Genomic DNA, 14,375 nt, shown 5'->3' with positions numbered 1-14,375 from the left:
CCACGTTTTGTGGCAGTGCGTGTCAGTCCCCATACAGAGGTCCGGCCTCTTGGACCAGAGCAGCAAAGAGACCAAAGCGAAGAGATAAGGAATAAATAAAGCGCACGGCAGGGGTCCTTGCATTTGCCCCCTCTCTCCCCCCTATGCAACCTTTATACCAGCCTGGGAGAGAGAAAAAAACATCAGAAGAATCTGCAAAAATTCCTCCAAAACCTCCCTGTGGAATTTGTTATTGCCTCCTGCCATGTTCTATGGAAAACAACGTCCCCGGAGACAAAGCGAGACACCGTAGGAATGTTTGATATATAGTTGGGCTAAATTACAACCTAATATATCAAACATATCACACAGAGTCTCACAGGACAAAAAAGGCCTTCAGGTAGGGGTCAGGCTGAGGAGAGGCATGCTCAGTCGGGGGAAGCCGGGTTGGGCTCCTCCTGCCGCCCTCCAGAGGCTGGAGCCGATGGGCCCAGTTCGAGGGGAACGAAGGTCCCCGTTGCAAGAACCCTGCTGCCCCCAACAGCTTCTCAGCAGAAAGCGCACAAAATATTTCCTATCCTGTGTTATGAGTCACAGGCAAAGAGACGATGATTTGTTCCCATAAATATTCGCGCTCTCTCAAATGCAAAGCAACAGCTTCGGTTTCAACCCATCTCAGAATAGTTCAACTGAAAGATCTTCAGCGTGACTGATAATCTCTGGGCAGCTTCCACGTTGGAGAGAAAGGGAGTGTGTGGGGTGCCACCAGCCACTTAAGTGTGGCCTGCTCTGATCTGGCTGGTCTTGGGAAAGCAGCAGCTTTGGCCAGATGTGGTTCACACGTGGCTAGGACAGGCCTGAGATGGCCATCACAATGTCCTCCTCAATATAGACCTCTCTTGAGGTGGCAAGGTCTCCCCTCCTCAGCCAAGCCTCTTCTTCAGCCCTTGCAGACAAGTTGGCACAGACCCTGGGCAGACCCCTCCTGTTGTTTTCCCGAAGCATCTCTTTGAGGGTCCAAGAGACCGTGATTTCTCACCCCCATTCAGCTAAGACACTCTAAGAGCACCACATGCATCTCCCGGCCCTTCAGGAGAGGAGAGATTCTGCTTGGTATCCCTGCTTGCTTGTGGGTCTTCCCTAGGAGAGGGTCTCCAGATTGCAGCCCCCCTCCCCTGCTCACCTTGGGCTTGGCTCTGGGTTTCAGCTGTTCCAGCTTTTTGGCAGCTGCTTCAATGGAAGCAGCAGCTCCGAGTAATTCCGTCTCGGCAATCACGGTGGGGTCTTCAGGGTTGACCCATTCGGTACCTGGAGATTGTAGACAACAATACAGATTATTGTAGTCTATTTTACAACTAAACTAACAACTATTTGATCTCCTCAGCTGGGAGACAGATGCAGCTTGTGTAGTCCTCACATCTTCTAGTATGTGGTCTTGTTTATTTCATCCGTTGTGTTACTGGTATCTCTGTACCTCTGTTTGTTGTAATGTCTCTCACTGACCCTTTATAAGTAAAACATTACACCTTGAAGAGACGTCATACCAGGTCAGAGCAAGGTACCAGTGAAGGCTGTCATAGAAGAACAATGGAAGGAGACACCCTCAACTCAGGCTCAGCATCCGAGGGCCACCAGTGGCTTCTTTGGCTTCCCCACCTGGCTGCAATGAACGTGGGGATGACCAGGACGACGAGACCAGCCAAGGGAACGGCCAGATAAAAGGCAGCTTAGCCCATGGCAGGAATGTGGGTGGGCAAGAAGCTGAGAAGAGGCCCTCCCTAGTTTCTGGGCTGTAAAGGAGAAGGGGGAAGAATTGCACTGTCAAACTGAAAGATTCTGTTAATGTAACCTGACACCAAAGTAGCCTTAGCCCATCTGGTCGGGCTACTTATTAAGGCCGACCCCAGCCTGCAGCCCTGGGATTTTCTGCTGGCCTCCTTCTCAAGGTCAAACAGGGTTTATGCTGTTCAGTTTCTAAATCTAGGTACATTAAGGCAGTTGTTTAGTTTCTAGGCCTACATAAGGAGGAGATGATTCTTTTTCTCTGTTTAGTTCGGCCAGGAGAGACCCAACACTGCTGACTCCTATACAAGGTCCTTGTTCAGGGTTTTCCCCACGTGTGTCCCCTGCCCAGAAAGGGACCTCCCCTCCCCTTTCTCTCGCCTCCACAGGAGGCCACCTTGGTTCCAACCAGACGTGCTCTCCAATTCTTGGAGTCCAGGGTAATTTCCGCAGGAGAGGAAACTTACCTTTCATGGCTTCGGCAGACTGCATGAGCTCCGTCACAGCCCCCGCCACCCCCTTGGACAAGGCCGCCAGCAAATGCTTCAGCTCGGCAGTGGGCTTCTGGAGGATCTGTGCGCATCGAGCGGGAGGGAGGGAGGGGAAAGGTTCACCAAAGGCGGCTTCCTCAGCATCCCCCCCCCTTTTTCCTCCAAGCTCTCCCTCAGCAGCCTCCCCTGAAGCCAGCGCAGGGCAGTTCTCTCGTCAGGGAGGGGCAAAGGGGCCGCCCTCATTACCATCAGGACATGTTCCAAGAGCTGCAGGTAAGCCAAGGTGCACTCCGTCCCATAATGCAGCGCTCTCGCCCGCACGTCTTCACTGACATCGGGGTGGAAGGAGGCTTGCTGTGGGGCAGAACACCAAGCCCTTCAGAGGGAGCCAAAGCTCCTGGCAGGGATGGGGAAGCCACAAAAAGGGTGCCCACCAAATGCTGGGGGTCTTTCCGTAGCATTTGGTGTGGAAAAGGCTTCCTCCGTATTGACGCCTCGCTCCTCCTGATCAACCGATGGGGGGAGGGTCCCAATCCTGCGTGCTCCCCAAGAAATGAGCATTCCCCTTTCGGCACCCCCTTGCCAAGGCATTTCCACCCCCAGCTGCCAAAGAGCTCCATTCTACGGGAGGCTCGTTTGCTGCAAGCACCCTTGAGAACCGAATGCGAAATGCGCTGGGCTTTTGAGACACCAAAGATTAGCCATGTGCTCAGGTTGCCAATCAAGATCCCTTCCACCCAGGGGGAGATCTGAGGCCCCCAGGCTACAGAGATGCTCTGTGCACGTGGACTGCAGGAGGAGACACCCCCTCCCCTGATCCCCACCCTGGGGAGGACAAAGCTTGACCAGAAGCCGCAGTTCAGCTTGAGAGTTTTGACCTGGGATCTGCAGCTCGCACGATCCATCTCCTGGCCAGGATGGGACACAGCTGTTCCCAGGGCTGGGCTGCTGTGGGAGGGCGCTTTTACTCCCCATTCCCCTCCTGAAACAAAACTCCTTTGGTCCTTGGGATGCCCCCAGAATCAGTTGTTGGGTTCTGCAGCTCCAAGCAACAAGCAACAAGCAGAGCAAAACAAGAGATTCTGTCTTTGTTCATCTCAGACTTACACTCAAACACAAACACACTTACATACACAGACAGCCTCTGAATCGCTGTGCAGCCCTGTTTGAGTTGGCTCCCAATATAACTAGCAAGACCTGTATTTAGTTCTCAAAACCCTCCATGCATTTCTTTGCTGGCATCACTTAAGCTCAAGAAGACGAGTCTGGTGGGGTATGGAGCACACACCCCCCTTCTGCTGTGTTCCTCGAACTGGGGGTTGGAGGGAGGCTGCCCTCAAACCTGGAGAGTCCACGGAGCTCTCCCCATCCACAGTCCCAAAGGGCTCTCTCCCCGGGAACTGGCCCAACCCCTCTGAAGAGCTATCCATGTTCGTTTCAAAAGAAAACAAGACAAGCGGATCTTCAACGCAACACACAGACCCACAAACGCTTTTCAAAGGCAAACCTGCCCTCCTGCAGCGACGCTCCCCGTCCTTCGAGCGTGTCTGCAAATCAGCCCAGCCGCGGGAAGGCCGGGAGCCCCGAATCAGGAGAGGCTCTCGGGGAGCTTACCTTGCAAGCCGCCAGCATGTCAGCCACGGCTTTGCGGCTGAGGTTGGCCGTGGCAATCACATCCTCTTGCCGGCAGGAATTCCCGGCTGCCACAGCTTTGGCCGTTGCCATGGTGATGCCTTTCGTCATCCGGATGGATTCTTCTGGGGAGCAGGTCTTCTCGGGAACGTCCTTGGACTGGAACACCTGGAGACGCGAAGGAGGCTCAGTGCAAAAAGGGGCCAAGAGAAGTCCCGGTGGGAGGCAAGGACTACAGTGTCCGTCCCTGTTGAAGAAAGCAAGCCCCGAGCTGGCAGGGGAGAACTAAGACCCTTCCTCTAAAAGGGCAGCAACTGTCAGGCTCCCCCAGAGCTCTGCGCAAGAACGATGGGACTGTGGCCTGTCCAAGTTGCTCTGCTCCCCCACCCTGAAGGGAAGGTCAGAAACCGATGCTCAGCTGGAAAGCAGAGCCCCTCCCCAAATCTCAGTTTTAGGAAGTTGGGTGGGAATGGGCCCTTGGCCCCTGGCTGGGATCAGGACACAGCGGGAATACCGTGAGCTCCTGCTTGATGTACTCAATGGTGGCCTCAAGGGCCCTCGTTCCACGGGTGGCCTCGTCCTCGACCGCCTTGACCGTCTTCAGGAGGGAGGTGACGTTGGTCACCATCACCTAAAAGGAAGGAAGGAAGGAAGGAAGGAAGAAAGGAAGGAAGGAAGGAAGGAAGGAAGGAAGGAAGGAAGGAAGGAAGGAAGGAAGGAAGGAAGGAAGGAAGGAAGGAAGGAAGGAAGGAAGGAAGGAAGGAAGGAAGGGAGAAGGAAAGGAGGCATTGCAGCGTCTCCCTGGCTGGTCAAGGAAGTCCTCTGCAAGGCAGGGCCGATCCTTCCCGGTTTCAGCAGCAGAATTTGTGCAACGGTGTGGGGAGTTCAGCCCCACTGTGGAGGATGAATGGATGACTGATGCAGAAAAGATATTTTGAACATCAGGGTGAATATGAAATCTCCCTCAGGGCTGAAACTTGGACCCTCCACAACAGATATTTCTTGAGCAAAGGTCTCACTTGGGAGGCCGTAAGAGGAGAACCTGGCTGGTCTGTGGTGGGAGAAATCAGGATTCTGGTAGCACCACCAATTATATTAAAGGGCTAAAGGCTTGAAAGCCTTTTAATAAAACGTGTTACATGTCTTATGTCCCTCTGAGCTCAAGGCAGAACAAACTCAGAAGAACAGAACCAGGCACTGCCCTCAGACATGTGCAGAGCTTAATCTCAAAACCCCAGAGTTGTTTGCAAGAGAAGCAAAAAGCACAATTCTCCCCAGGAGGAAACACAGCTCGAGTGTCGAGAAGATCTGCAAGGACCACTGCACGCGCCTTAAATAGTTGCAGGCAATTATTTGCCAATTCTGGGAATGTAGGTAAAAGCAATATTTGAGACAGAAAGCCAAAGCTCCTGTGGGCAACCTGGCTGAGACTTAACAAGGAAGAGCAATTTTTTCCCCGTACCTTGGCAGCCCCCTTGAGCTGGTACATGGACGGGTCGTCTGCTGGCTTGCTGGCGGCTCCTTTGGTGGCACCGATGAGGTCAGACAAGGCCTTTGCCACATCCTTAATGGCATTGATTAGCACAACCTGTTAGAAACAGGGCCTGTTAGCTGCTCTAGAGGTTCTCCATCCAGCCATGTCTTCTGGCCTTTAGTGAGGAGATATTTCAGTTTATAAGGTGAACTAGCACTGGAGAACAGGTGGAGAACATTTCAACCACCTGATCTCTAGTGAGATGGGCAGCTATATACATTTGATAAATACATAAAAAATAGAACAGATACAACTGACCCGCAGCTACTTGCAGGCTCCCATGCTTCTTGACCCAGTCTCTGAACCTGCTCTGGTGCAGAGGACCTCTAAGTCCACTCAACCTGGCTCCAGAAGCCCAACAGAAGATCTTGTCTGGCAAGAGGTTCTACGCGATTTGGCAGGTGACCCAACCTCCCCCCCCGATCCTATGATGGAGCCCATCCTATGGCATCCCCCCATACACACCTGTGTTTCAGGGTCATCTGAGCCCAGGCTGGCCGCTCCCAACTTCACCACCTCTGCCAGCTGCGTGATGGTGCTGGCGGAAGACTGGGCTGCTTGGGCCAATTTCTCCTGGCTGGAGGCGGCTCCGGAGACCAGCAGCTTGGTGTCTTCAACCAAAGTCTTTGCGGTCTTTAGAATATTTTCCCTGGGAAAAGAAACCGGGTGGAAGCAGGGCGAGCGGGAGCAGGCAAAACTCAGGCAGCACCTTCCCCTCGTTTGCATAAACAGGTGCAAAGCAGCAGAAGCTGCTTGTGCCATTTTTATTGTGCATTTCTGATTGATTGCCTCTGGCAGGTGAATCCTCCTTCTGCATTCCGCCCTCCCTTTTAGCTTTAATTACGTTGGATAGGAACTTAAAAAATAAACCAATTATTCTGATTTATGCTCAGCTACAATCATGAATGCGGTATTTCCAAAATCTGTTACCATAATCAAAACTTAGCTCCGGGTGTTGACCTGAACAGGGTGTTGAGTTTTTGGATGCTTTGTCTTACTTAGGATTTATCTTTATGGACAAAGAATTTATCTTTACCAAGTTATCTGCTGTTTAAGGGTGAAGGGAAAAAAATTCATTTAGCCCAAAGGAAATTAAAATTATTTCTAATGATTCAGGACACAAGTTCTCTGTACTTCTACCTAAAATACAACAGTACAGTTAATTTGACCTTTGGATCTTGAATAACATCACATTACTACTACTATTAGTAATGGTGGAGTAGTAATTAGAATGCAGTACTGCAGGCTAATTCTGCCGACTACTAGCAGTTCAATCCTGACCAGCTCAAGGTTGACTCAGTCTCCCATCCTTCCTAGGTCAGTAAAAGAGGACCCAGATTGTTGGGGGAGGGCAATATATGCTGTCTCTGTAAACTGCTTAGAGGGCTGCAAAGCCCTGTGAAGTGGTATATAAGTCTAAGTGCTGTTGCTATTACTACTGCTATTAAATCAACAACTGAATGCAGTTTCCTCATGAACCTCTACATTGTCGCTTCTTTCCAAACCTCTCAACAATTTCAGAGTAAACTTAACCCGAGCCCCCCTCCCCCAATTATATACCCAGCCTCACCTGTGATCGGCAAAGGATTCGTTGTTCTCGGCATTCAGCGTCCCAGCCGCAGCAAACATGATGGTGGTGTCCAGGTCAGCAATGATGCCGGAGACGGCGCTGGCTGCGGTGATGCACGCCTGGGTGCCCTTGTTCCCCGCCTGGAGAGCTGACAACACCAGGGACACCTGTCCAAGAGAAGGGACCAAGGTGGATGCAGTGGTGGCCCATCGAAGGAAAGATGGCAAGGGTGGGGGTCACACTTTGGGAAGCCCCCACCTTTTCGCTGACCGTCCGGGTGCATTCGATCAACTCTCGCTTGGTGTAGGCGTCGGTTGGACATATCTGCAAGGCCCCGGCTTTTTGGACCAGGAAGATGCAGCTGTGTCCAAGTTCTTGAACCCGGGTTCTGATCTGGAATCCTATCTGTGGAGCCAAAAAGACGGCAGAAGAAAGAGCAAATGATAAAAAGGCTCCTGTCTGGGCTCCTCCCAAGCGGAGAGGCAGGAAAGGCGGCTGAAGGGCTGCAGGAAGAGCTGATCAGCCGCTGGAAGAACAAGGCTAAGGATGGGCTTCCGGCTTGTGAACAGGAAGATGCCTCTTCATACAAGCTTCAGAAATACTAAAGAAGCACCCCTCTCGTCTGTTTTAATATATAACCAATGTTATATTACTTTCTGTGATCATGATGTCTGTGGCTGTTGTAGAATAAAAAGCAAATTAAAACCAGGACTAACAGCCTCTCTGAACATCGGAGAGGAAATAGATCAGAAGAAGGAAAAGCCTCATTAAAGGAATGTCTTCTGCAATTGATGAAATGGAAAATTCCAAAGGTCCTTGCTTAGTGTTCTCTTAGACTTTATATACCGCTTCACAGTGCTTTAGAGCCCTCTCTAAGGGGTTTACAGAGTCAGCGTATTGCCCCCTCCCGAACAATCTTGGTCCTCATTTAACCAACCTCGGAAGGATGGGAAGCTGAGTCAACCTCGAGCCGGTCAGAATTGAACTGCTGGCAGTTGGCAGAATTAGCCTGCAATACTGCATTCTAACCACTGCGCCACCAGGGCTCTTGAAATTAGAGGCGTGGTTAAAAGTAATTAGAATTGCTGATAACCAAAATTAGAAGTAAGACTGGCTTTTACTCTAAAACTAAAAGGGCTTTTTTATTCTCCATGTTCTGAAAGAGGTTTTCCAATCGAGGGGAATGCAAAACTTTGAACCACTGTAGCTGCCCCCAGATCTACTGTGGTCTTCTCGTTTCCCACAACCCCGCAGGGCTCATGCATTTAAGGGGAGGGGACCAGGATGGCAGACCTCCTCTGGTTCCGCAGTGCCTGCTGCCATCCGTCCCTGAGAAGCCAGGTGTCCATAGTCGGTGGTCATTTGGGATGCGAGTCCTCCCAGTTCCTCTGGATTAGTGACCGCCTTGGTCATCTGAAAGGAGGGAAACAAGGATGAGAATCCTAGTTTGCAATGTTGCCTTGCAACACAGACTGAAAGGCCTGATGGGGCTTTTGGAGATCCCGCCCCCAATTTTGCTTGCTCTCTCTCTTGCTGCTAGCCTCCTCCAGTATTTTGACCTGTTGTATGGAGGGATTCTGTTGCGGTGTGAAGGTTTGGTTTTGACTTGTTCTGAACTGTCACTCCACCTTTCTATTTTGTCCCTTGCAAAAGACCCTGTTTCTGGGCATTTGCCAAGCAGATCTATCTGCCTTTAATTAAAAACCAAACCATGAAGCGAGGTCAGGCGGTGCTTCTCTTACCATCTCTTGAGCTGTGACTGCGATGGCCCTGCAGTATTTGACAACGGTGGTCTGGTAGTCCACAAAGGACCCTTTGGGATCGGAGGGTGTCCCTTCATCTAGCTGCATGGTGGAGAGGAAAGACTGTCAGCAAGGGAGAGTAGAAGACCTCAGCCTGAGGCCCTTCAGAGCCGTTGGACTACACATCCCATGATCAGCCCAGCCACCAGCTTCAGATTATAGGAGTGAGGTCCAACACCACTGTCTATCACCTAGAAGATCTGACTGAGAATGACCAAGATGCAAGAAAAGGTTGAAGCAGCCCCATCTTTTGGGGTAGGACCACCCAGTTGGAGGACCAGTAGACTCATTTCCACCTGTCTGGAGGAGAAGGATGAAGGGCTGGGCACAGATGCATTTCCCCCCAAATCCCCACAGTGTCCCTATTTCAACAAGTAACATAATAATACAAAAGCTGCTAGAAAAGATGATTATTATAACACTTAAGAAACAAGTAAAGAAGTTGGACAGGGGTCAGCCTAGTTTGAGCCTCCTTGAGAAAGCTGCATGGGCCCCTCACGAGAAGCAGCGATGGATCCAGAAGCTCCTCACTCACCTTACTCATGGCTTCAGCAATGGAATCCACCATGTTCCCCACCATGCCCACTTCACTGGCAGCTTCATTCAAGGTCACCATGATGTCATCCACGGCTTCCTTCATGAGCTGTGCTGCTTCCAGGATAGCATCATGAGTGTGTGAAGCCTGGGAGATAGAGCAGAGACCCATCACCCTTTCCTTCCTTTACAGTGCAATCATGCACGCAGAGCCCCCTCACGTCCTTCTGTGGGACAGATATGGGACACCGCCGGATCTCCAGGTTCCTCTAGAAACAGAGCCTGGAAGCTGCAAGGAAGAGGACTCCTGGAGCAAGGGGTTTCTACGAAGGGCTGCAATGTCCGCAGAATGGATCCTGTGGAAAGGACGTCTCTCCAAAAGGCTTTTTCCCATGTTGCTGCAACTGCCGCTCTAAAGGAGGGCAGGGACAAGTTGAATTGAAAGCTTCCTGGTGTATCAAAGAGGAAATACAGCATCTGCACAGAGTGGCCTCAGTATTTAGTCAGAGGATCTTAGAATTGGAAGAGACCACCGAGGTCATCAAGCCTGACCCTCTGCACAATGCAGGAATGCAAATTAGAGTGATTTCAGCAGCAAAGGGAGGCCATCCCCTCCCTGGATCATTGCTTCCACAGTCAAACTCTTTGTAATGTTTGGAATTTTCTCCCCCAAACATTCAAGTCAAAGCAGTTCTTGAAAAAGTTTTCAATCCCCCACTTCCCAAAAGTTTATTCCAAGCATCTTTTTAAAAAAGGCAATTAGAACATTTTCTGCCCGAGTTCCTTGCGGAAGACCCTAATCAGACGGAGTTGATTACCAAAGGCTGTGTTTTTAATTAAAGGCCCTTGCAGGAGAGGCAGGAGAGGAATTCTCCAGTGCTCCCATCACATACCGGCGTCTGAAACGTGATTGCTCCCAAGGAGCGTATTTTTAGACTTGTAATATGCAAATCACGTTTTCTTGCTGAAATTTCCTTCTGACAAACAAGACACATTTCAGGGAATAAGCGGGCTCTGGCTGACTGCCCTCCACATATGTCAAATTAAACCTCCCATTATCCTGAGTTAGCTCAGGCTGGCTGGGAATTTGGGGAGTGGAAGTCCACCCATCTTCAGGTTGGCAAGGCTGAAAAACATCACACAAGGTTCCCCACACCTGAGTGCAAGTGAAGAGTTGGATGAGGAGACTGTGCAAAGGAAGAAGAACGCAAGGCAGCCCTCAAGTTACGACGGTTACAACCTACAACCGTAGTGGACAGGTTCCATTACAGTGATAACTTGAGGATTACTTATGAACAAACCACCCACGTTATCCTGAAGCTGAAATGTTTCTTCCAGTTTTAAAAAAAATTCCTGCAAATACAACACTTGTTTGGAATTGATCTCCTCAATCTGCCCATTTTTTAAAAAAATGTCTGCGGTGGGGTTGCAAGGCTTAATTGGCTGAGCCCTGCAGGATTCCTGTTTCATTAGAAATCTGCCACGGCCTCAATCAAGGGCATCCAGAGCTCCCTTCCAACAGGCCCCCTCAGATCCCCTCCCTCTTCTTTGCTGGGAGGGCTTTCCCCCCTCCCCTGGTATCTGCCCCATCCCCACCCCGTCCACTGACAGATACCTTCGGGTTCCCCCCTCCTTCCTTGGCCGCGTACAGCATCTGCAGGGCCGATTCTGCCAAGGTCTTGGTTTGATCCAACAGGTTCATTTGCTGCTGGTGATTCATCAATTTGGAGACGAGGCCAACGGCCGCAAGAACCAGGGGTTCAAAGTAGCTGGAGAGCTGCGTCACCTGAGGAGGGAAGAAGGCCGAAGGGTCAGACAAGCGAGGATCTCCCCTTCCCAGACCAGCTGTGCTGGGTGCTCTTCAACCTTGACAACTTGAAGCTTGCTGGCGGGGGAATCTTGGCAGTGCAAGTCCACACATCTGAAACTTGCCCAGGTTGAGAAACTCTGCCATTTCTACAGTTCAGAAGACCCCGAGAACAGACCCCTGCTGCATCTTGGGCCCCTACCTTGTGTCCAAGCTGAGCAGCCTCACCTCGGGCTGCCGTTGCAATGGGGTCGATGAGATGGCCAATTTCCTGAACAACGGAGGTCAGCTGTTCTTGCAAAGCCTGAGAAACAAACAACAAATGGTTGTTATCCTCTTCTCCCCATAAACTATTACAAAGCTGTTAAAAACAGCCCTGCTGCTGAAGATTTTGGCTTCCTAGCTACTCCCTGGGCAGCTCCCCAAAAGGTGAACTCAACAGCCTAATCCCAAAGGAACTTCCTTCCTCCATTTGCAAACCACCATCATTTCTATATCTCAGATGGGCCAGGTTTGCTCATCTGCAGTGAGCAGTGAATTATAGGAAATTCTTCTGGTCTGTTTATACCACAGTGCTGCCTCCCTCCTCCGTTCAGTCAGTGGCTCTCCCAATTTGCATCTGAAGGGGAAATACACATATCTGGGGGGGGGGATTCATTTTCCTTCCTGGGGGAGACCCGGTGTCCCTTACCTCCACAGAAATGTCATCCCTTGTGGCCAAGTTCTGACTAACGGCAGCGAGGGAGGCTTGCTCAATGTCTCTGATGCACTTGTTAATGCCATCAATGGCGTAGTCACACTCCCGCTGGCCTGGAGCTTTGTCCCTGCAGAAAACGATGGAATGACCGCTCGTGAACTGGGCCTGCACCGAGGACTTCCAGCATAGGGGTTGCCATCTTCAGGATTTCGCGTTCTCGATTCCTCTCCTACCACCTTGCCTGGCTTTCTGCTTTCCACACCAAACTGGGCACCCAGGCCTCTTTGGATGCCTAGCGCAGGGGCCGATACACAATCATGCAGAAGATAAAGGGAGGAAGCTCCACCTGATGGAAGTGATGAGGCTCTTGATGGACTCGGAGACGGTGTGCGAATGTCCAGCCAGGACAGACCAGGTGTTCGGGTCCTTGGGGTTGATGGCCAGTGAGCGAGCTGTTTTGATCAAGGAAGACGAGCTCTCCAGCATGGTTCGAGCAGAAGCCAGGATGGGCTCCTGTGCGCGAGAACCCTGGAAAGGGACCATTTGCTGAGCAAGAAGCTCCTTCAAGGTGTTTAGGCTTGCAAAGAAGGCTCCTCCTCCTCCTCCTCCATCAACGTTGTATTAATGGCTCGGGTGGTGGAACACAGCAGGCTATGAATGCCCCCGTCTTTGGGGAGGCCTGCTCTTACCTCAGCACTGATCTGAGCAGGAATGCTGACAAACTCAGGATTGGAGGCAAAGGCGGTCAGGTTTTCCACAGCTTCAATGAGCGGAGCAGCGGCGGTCCGGCACTTGCTGCGATTGTCTTCTGAAAAGTCTCCATCCAAAGCCTAATGAGGAGGGGAAAAAATGTGGTTTAGAGCTCAATTAAAATAATATGGATAACACAGCCAGGGAAAGAATAAAAAAGCAACTGAGGTCTGTTCAAGCAAGAGGTCTCAACTGTGAGCACAAAACATTCAAGGAGGTGGCTGAGTCCCCTCTTTCAATGGGTCTGTTGGAGCTGGTGAAGGTATTGGATGAAAGTTGGGTTCAAATTCTCCACTTGGTTTTGAGGTCCACCAGACTACTTCGGTGCTCTTCTGCTGGGACATTATCTTTTCCAGGCTCCTTCAAAGGAGCTCAGATCCCATGGCAGACCACAGGTTGCCTCATACCCCGCGTGCTACGCTTAACCATGATTGAGTGAATATCTCAGTGGGCAGATCTGCTTTTCTCAAGTTTCTTTTTCCTTTGAAACCACACTTCTTTCTGGCTGTCATCTTTTTTGTCAAGTACAAGCAGCGAAAGTGGGTTCCTTTCAGGCTGCAAAACCTGATTCGTTTCCTCTAGGAGGTTTTCACTGAAATATTATCTACGTTTTCTTTCCTGTTAGTTAAATGTTTAGATTTGGCTTGTTTGGCATTTATGTTTTTATCACAACTAGCTTATTTTACATCATTGTTGAAGACCAATTTGGGGTTTTAGGATTTGTTTCGATCTTCTTACTCCAAACCTCACTCAGAGAGTGGTTGGAACTCAGACCGATTGCAGAATAATGGAAAGGATCACACCCCAATAGGGCGCCTGAAAGAAATTTCAGGATAAACCCAGAAATTTTAAAAGGCTGTTTCCCCTCTGCCTCGAAAGACCACCCACCACAGCACCCACTTTTCAAGTCTGGTTTCTGGCTTTCTACAGCTTCTCCAAAACCAGCTTTTCTTTCCTGTAACACGAGAACAGGAAACCTCTGGAGACCACGGGCAGAACAGGTCCACTTCACGGCCCTGGGCTTCCTGAGAGACTCGGAAAGATCGGCCCCTCCATGCCCCCTGCGGCCACCCCACCCCGGCAGACGTGGAAACAACTTTCTGGGGCTTGTCTTTCAAAGTCCCCTATTTCCTCTCTGTTGGAGGGTTCAAAGGTATCAGGGCTCTGCCCCACCTTGATGGTCTTCACCAGGTTGGCCGTGCTGTTGGCCACCTCCTTGGCCGACTGGACGAAGTGCCTCTTGGCCACGGGGTTGGCCGTTTTGGACGAAGCGATGCGGCAGGCGTTGCACAGGGCAGAGGTGTGCTTGGCCACGATGGTGGCTGCTGATAAGACCTGAAACGGACACGAGGGGATCAGGGCTTTGCACAGCGGAAGTCCAGGGAGTGACCCCCGGGCGAAGGTCCATCTTCTTCAAGGGTCGGGGGCAGGAATGGTCTGTATACCACCACCCCGAGAGGTGGTATACAGCAAGAGGGGAACTAAGGAGAAAAAAATTGAGAGTCTTCTTAGAGGGGTGTTTTATCACATTTTTAGGGGGTTCGGGGTTGGCCCGAGGGGACTTGGGGGAGCCCTCTCTGAGGCCAAGGCCAGTCCTATCTGAGGGGCGCGGAACGGTGAGGGAGGAGACTGGGGGGTTAAGAGAGGGTGGTGTGATTAGTACGGTCAGTGGGAGGGGCAGATATGGCGGGAGCAGAGGACCATATCGGGTTTTGGGAGCACGCACACGCTGCTTACAAGCTTGTGGGTGCTCCGATCCTCAGGGCTCTACTCGGCTTCCAGGGACTTTAGATCCTC

At 51.1% G+C, this 14,375-nt stretch overlaps 1 protein-coding gene across 1 annotated transcript in view; it reads right to left on the bottom strand.

Annotated features, from left to right (window-relative positions):
- The window catches only part of TLN2 (talin 2), a 40,281-nt gene that overhangs the window by 2,488 nt on the left and 23,418 nt on the right, over positions 1-14,375 (bottom strand). The window contains 18 exon segments of the mRNA XM_015811033.1: positions 1,163-1,287; positions 2,229-2,334; positions 2,499-2,606; positions 3,867-4,052; positions 4,399-4,515; positions 5,347-5,472; positions 5,884-6,067; positions 6,989-7,155; positions 7,247-7,393; positions 8,282-8,401; positions 8,731-8,832; positions 9,326-9,472; positions 10,940-11,110; positions 11,334-11,435; positions 11,823-11,955; positions 12,175-12,356; positions 12,518-12,658; positions 13,752-14,059. Coding sequence (XP_015666519.1) covers positions 1,163-1,287; positions 2,229-2,334; positions 2,499-2,606; positions 3,867-4,052; positions 4,399-4,515; positions 5,347-5,472; positions 5,884-6,067; positions 6,989-7,155; positions 7,247-7,393; positions 8,282-8,401; positions 8,731-8,832; positions 9,326-9,472; positions 10,940-11,110; positions 11,334-11,435; positions 11,823-11,955; positions 12,175-12,356; positions 12,518-12,658; positions 13,752-14,059 — 2,672 coding nt within the window.

The sequence above is a fragment of the Protobothrops mucrosquamatus genome, unplaced genomic scaffold, assembly GCF_001527695.2.
Source record: "Protobothrops mucrosquamatus isolate PMUCROS unplaced genomic scaffold, P.Mucros_1.0 scaffold27, whole genome shotgun sequence".
Classification (NCBI taxonomy): Eukaryota; Metazoa; Chordata; class Lepidosauria; order Squamata; family Viperidae; genus Protobothrops; species Protobothrops mucrosquamatus.
Note: the sequence above shows the minus strand (reverse complement) of the source record. Positions and strands in the feature narration are given on the sequence as shown.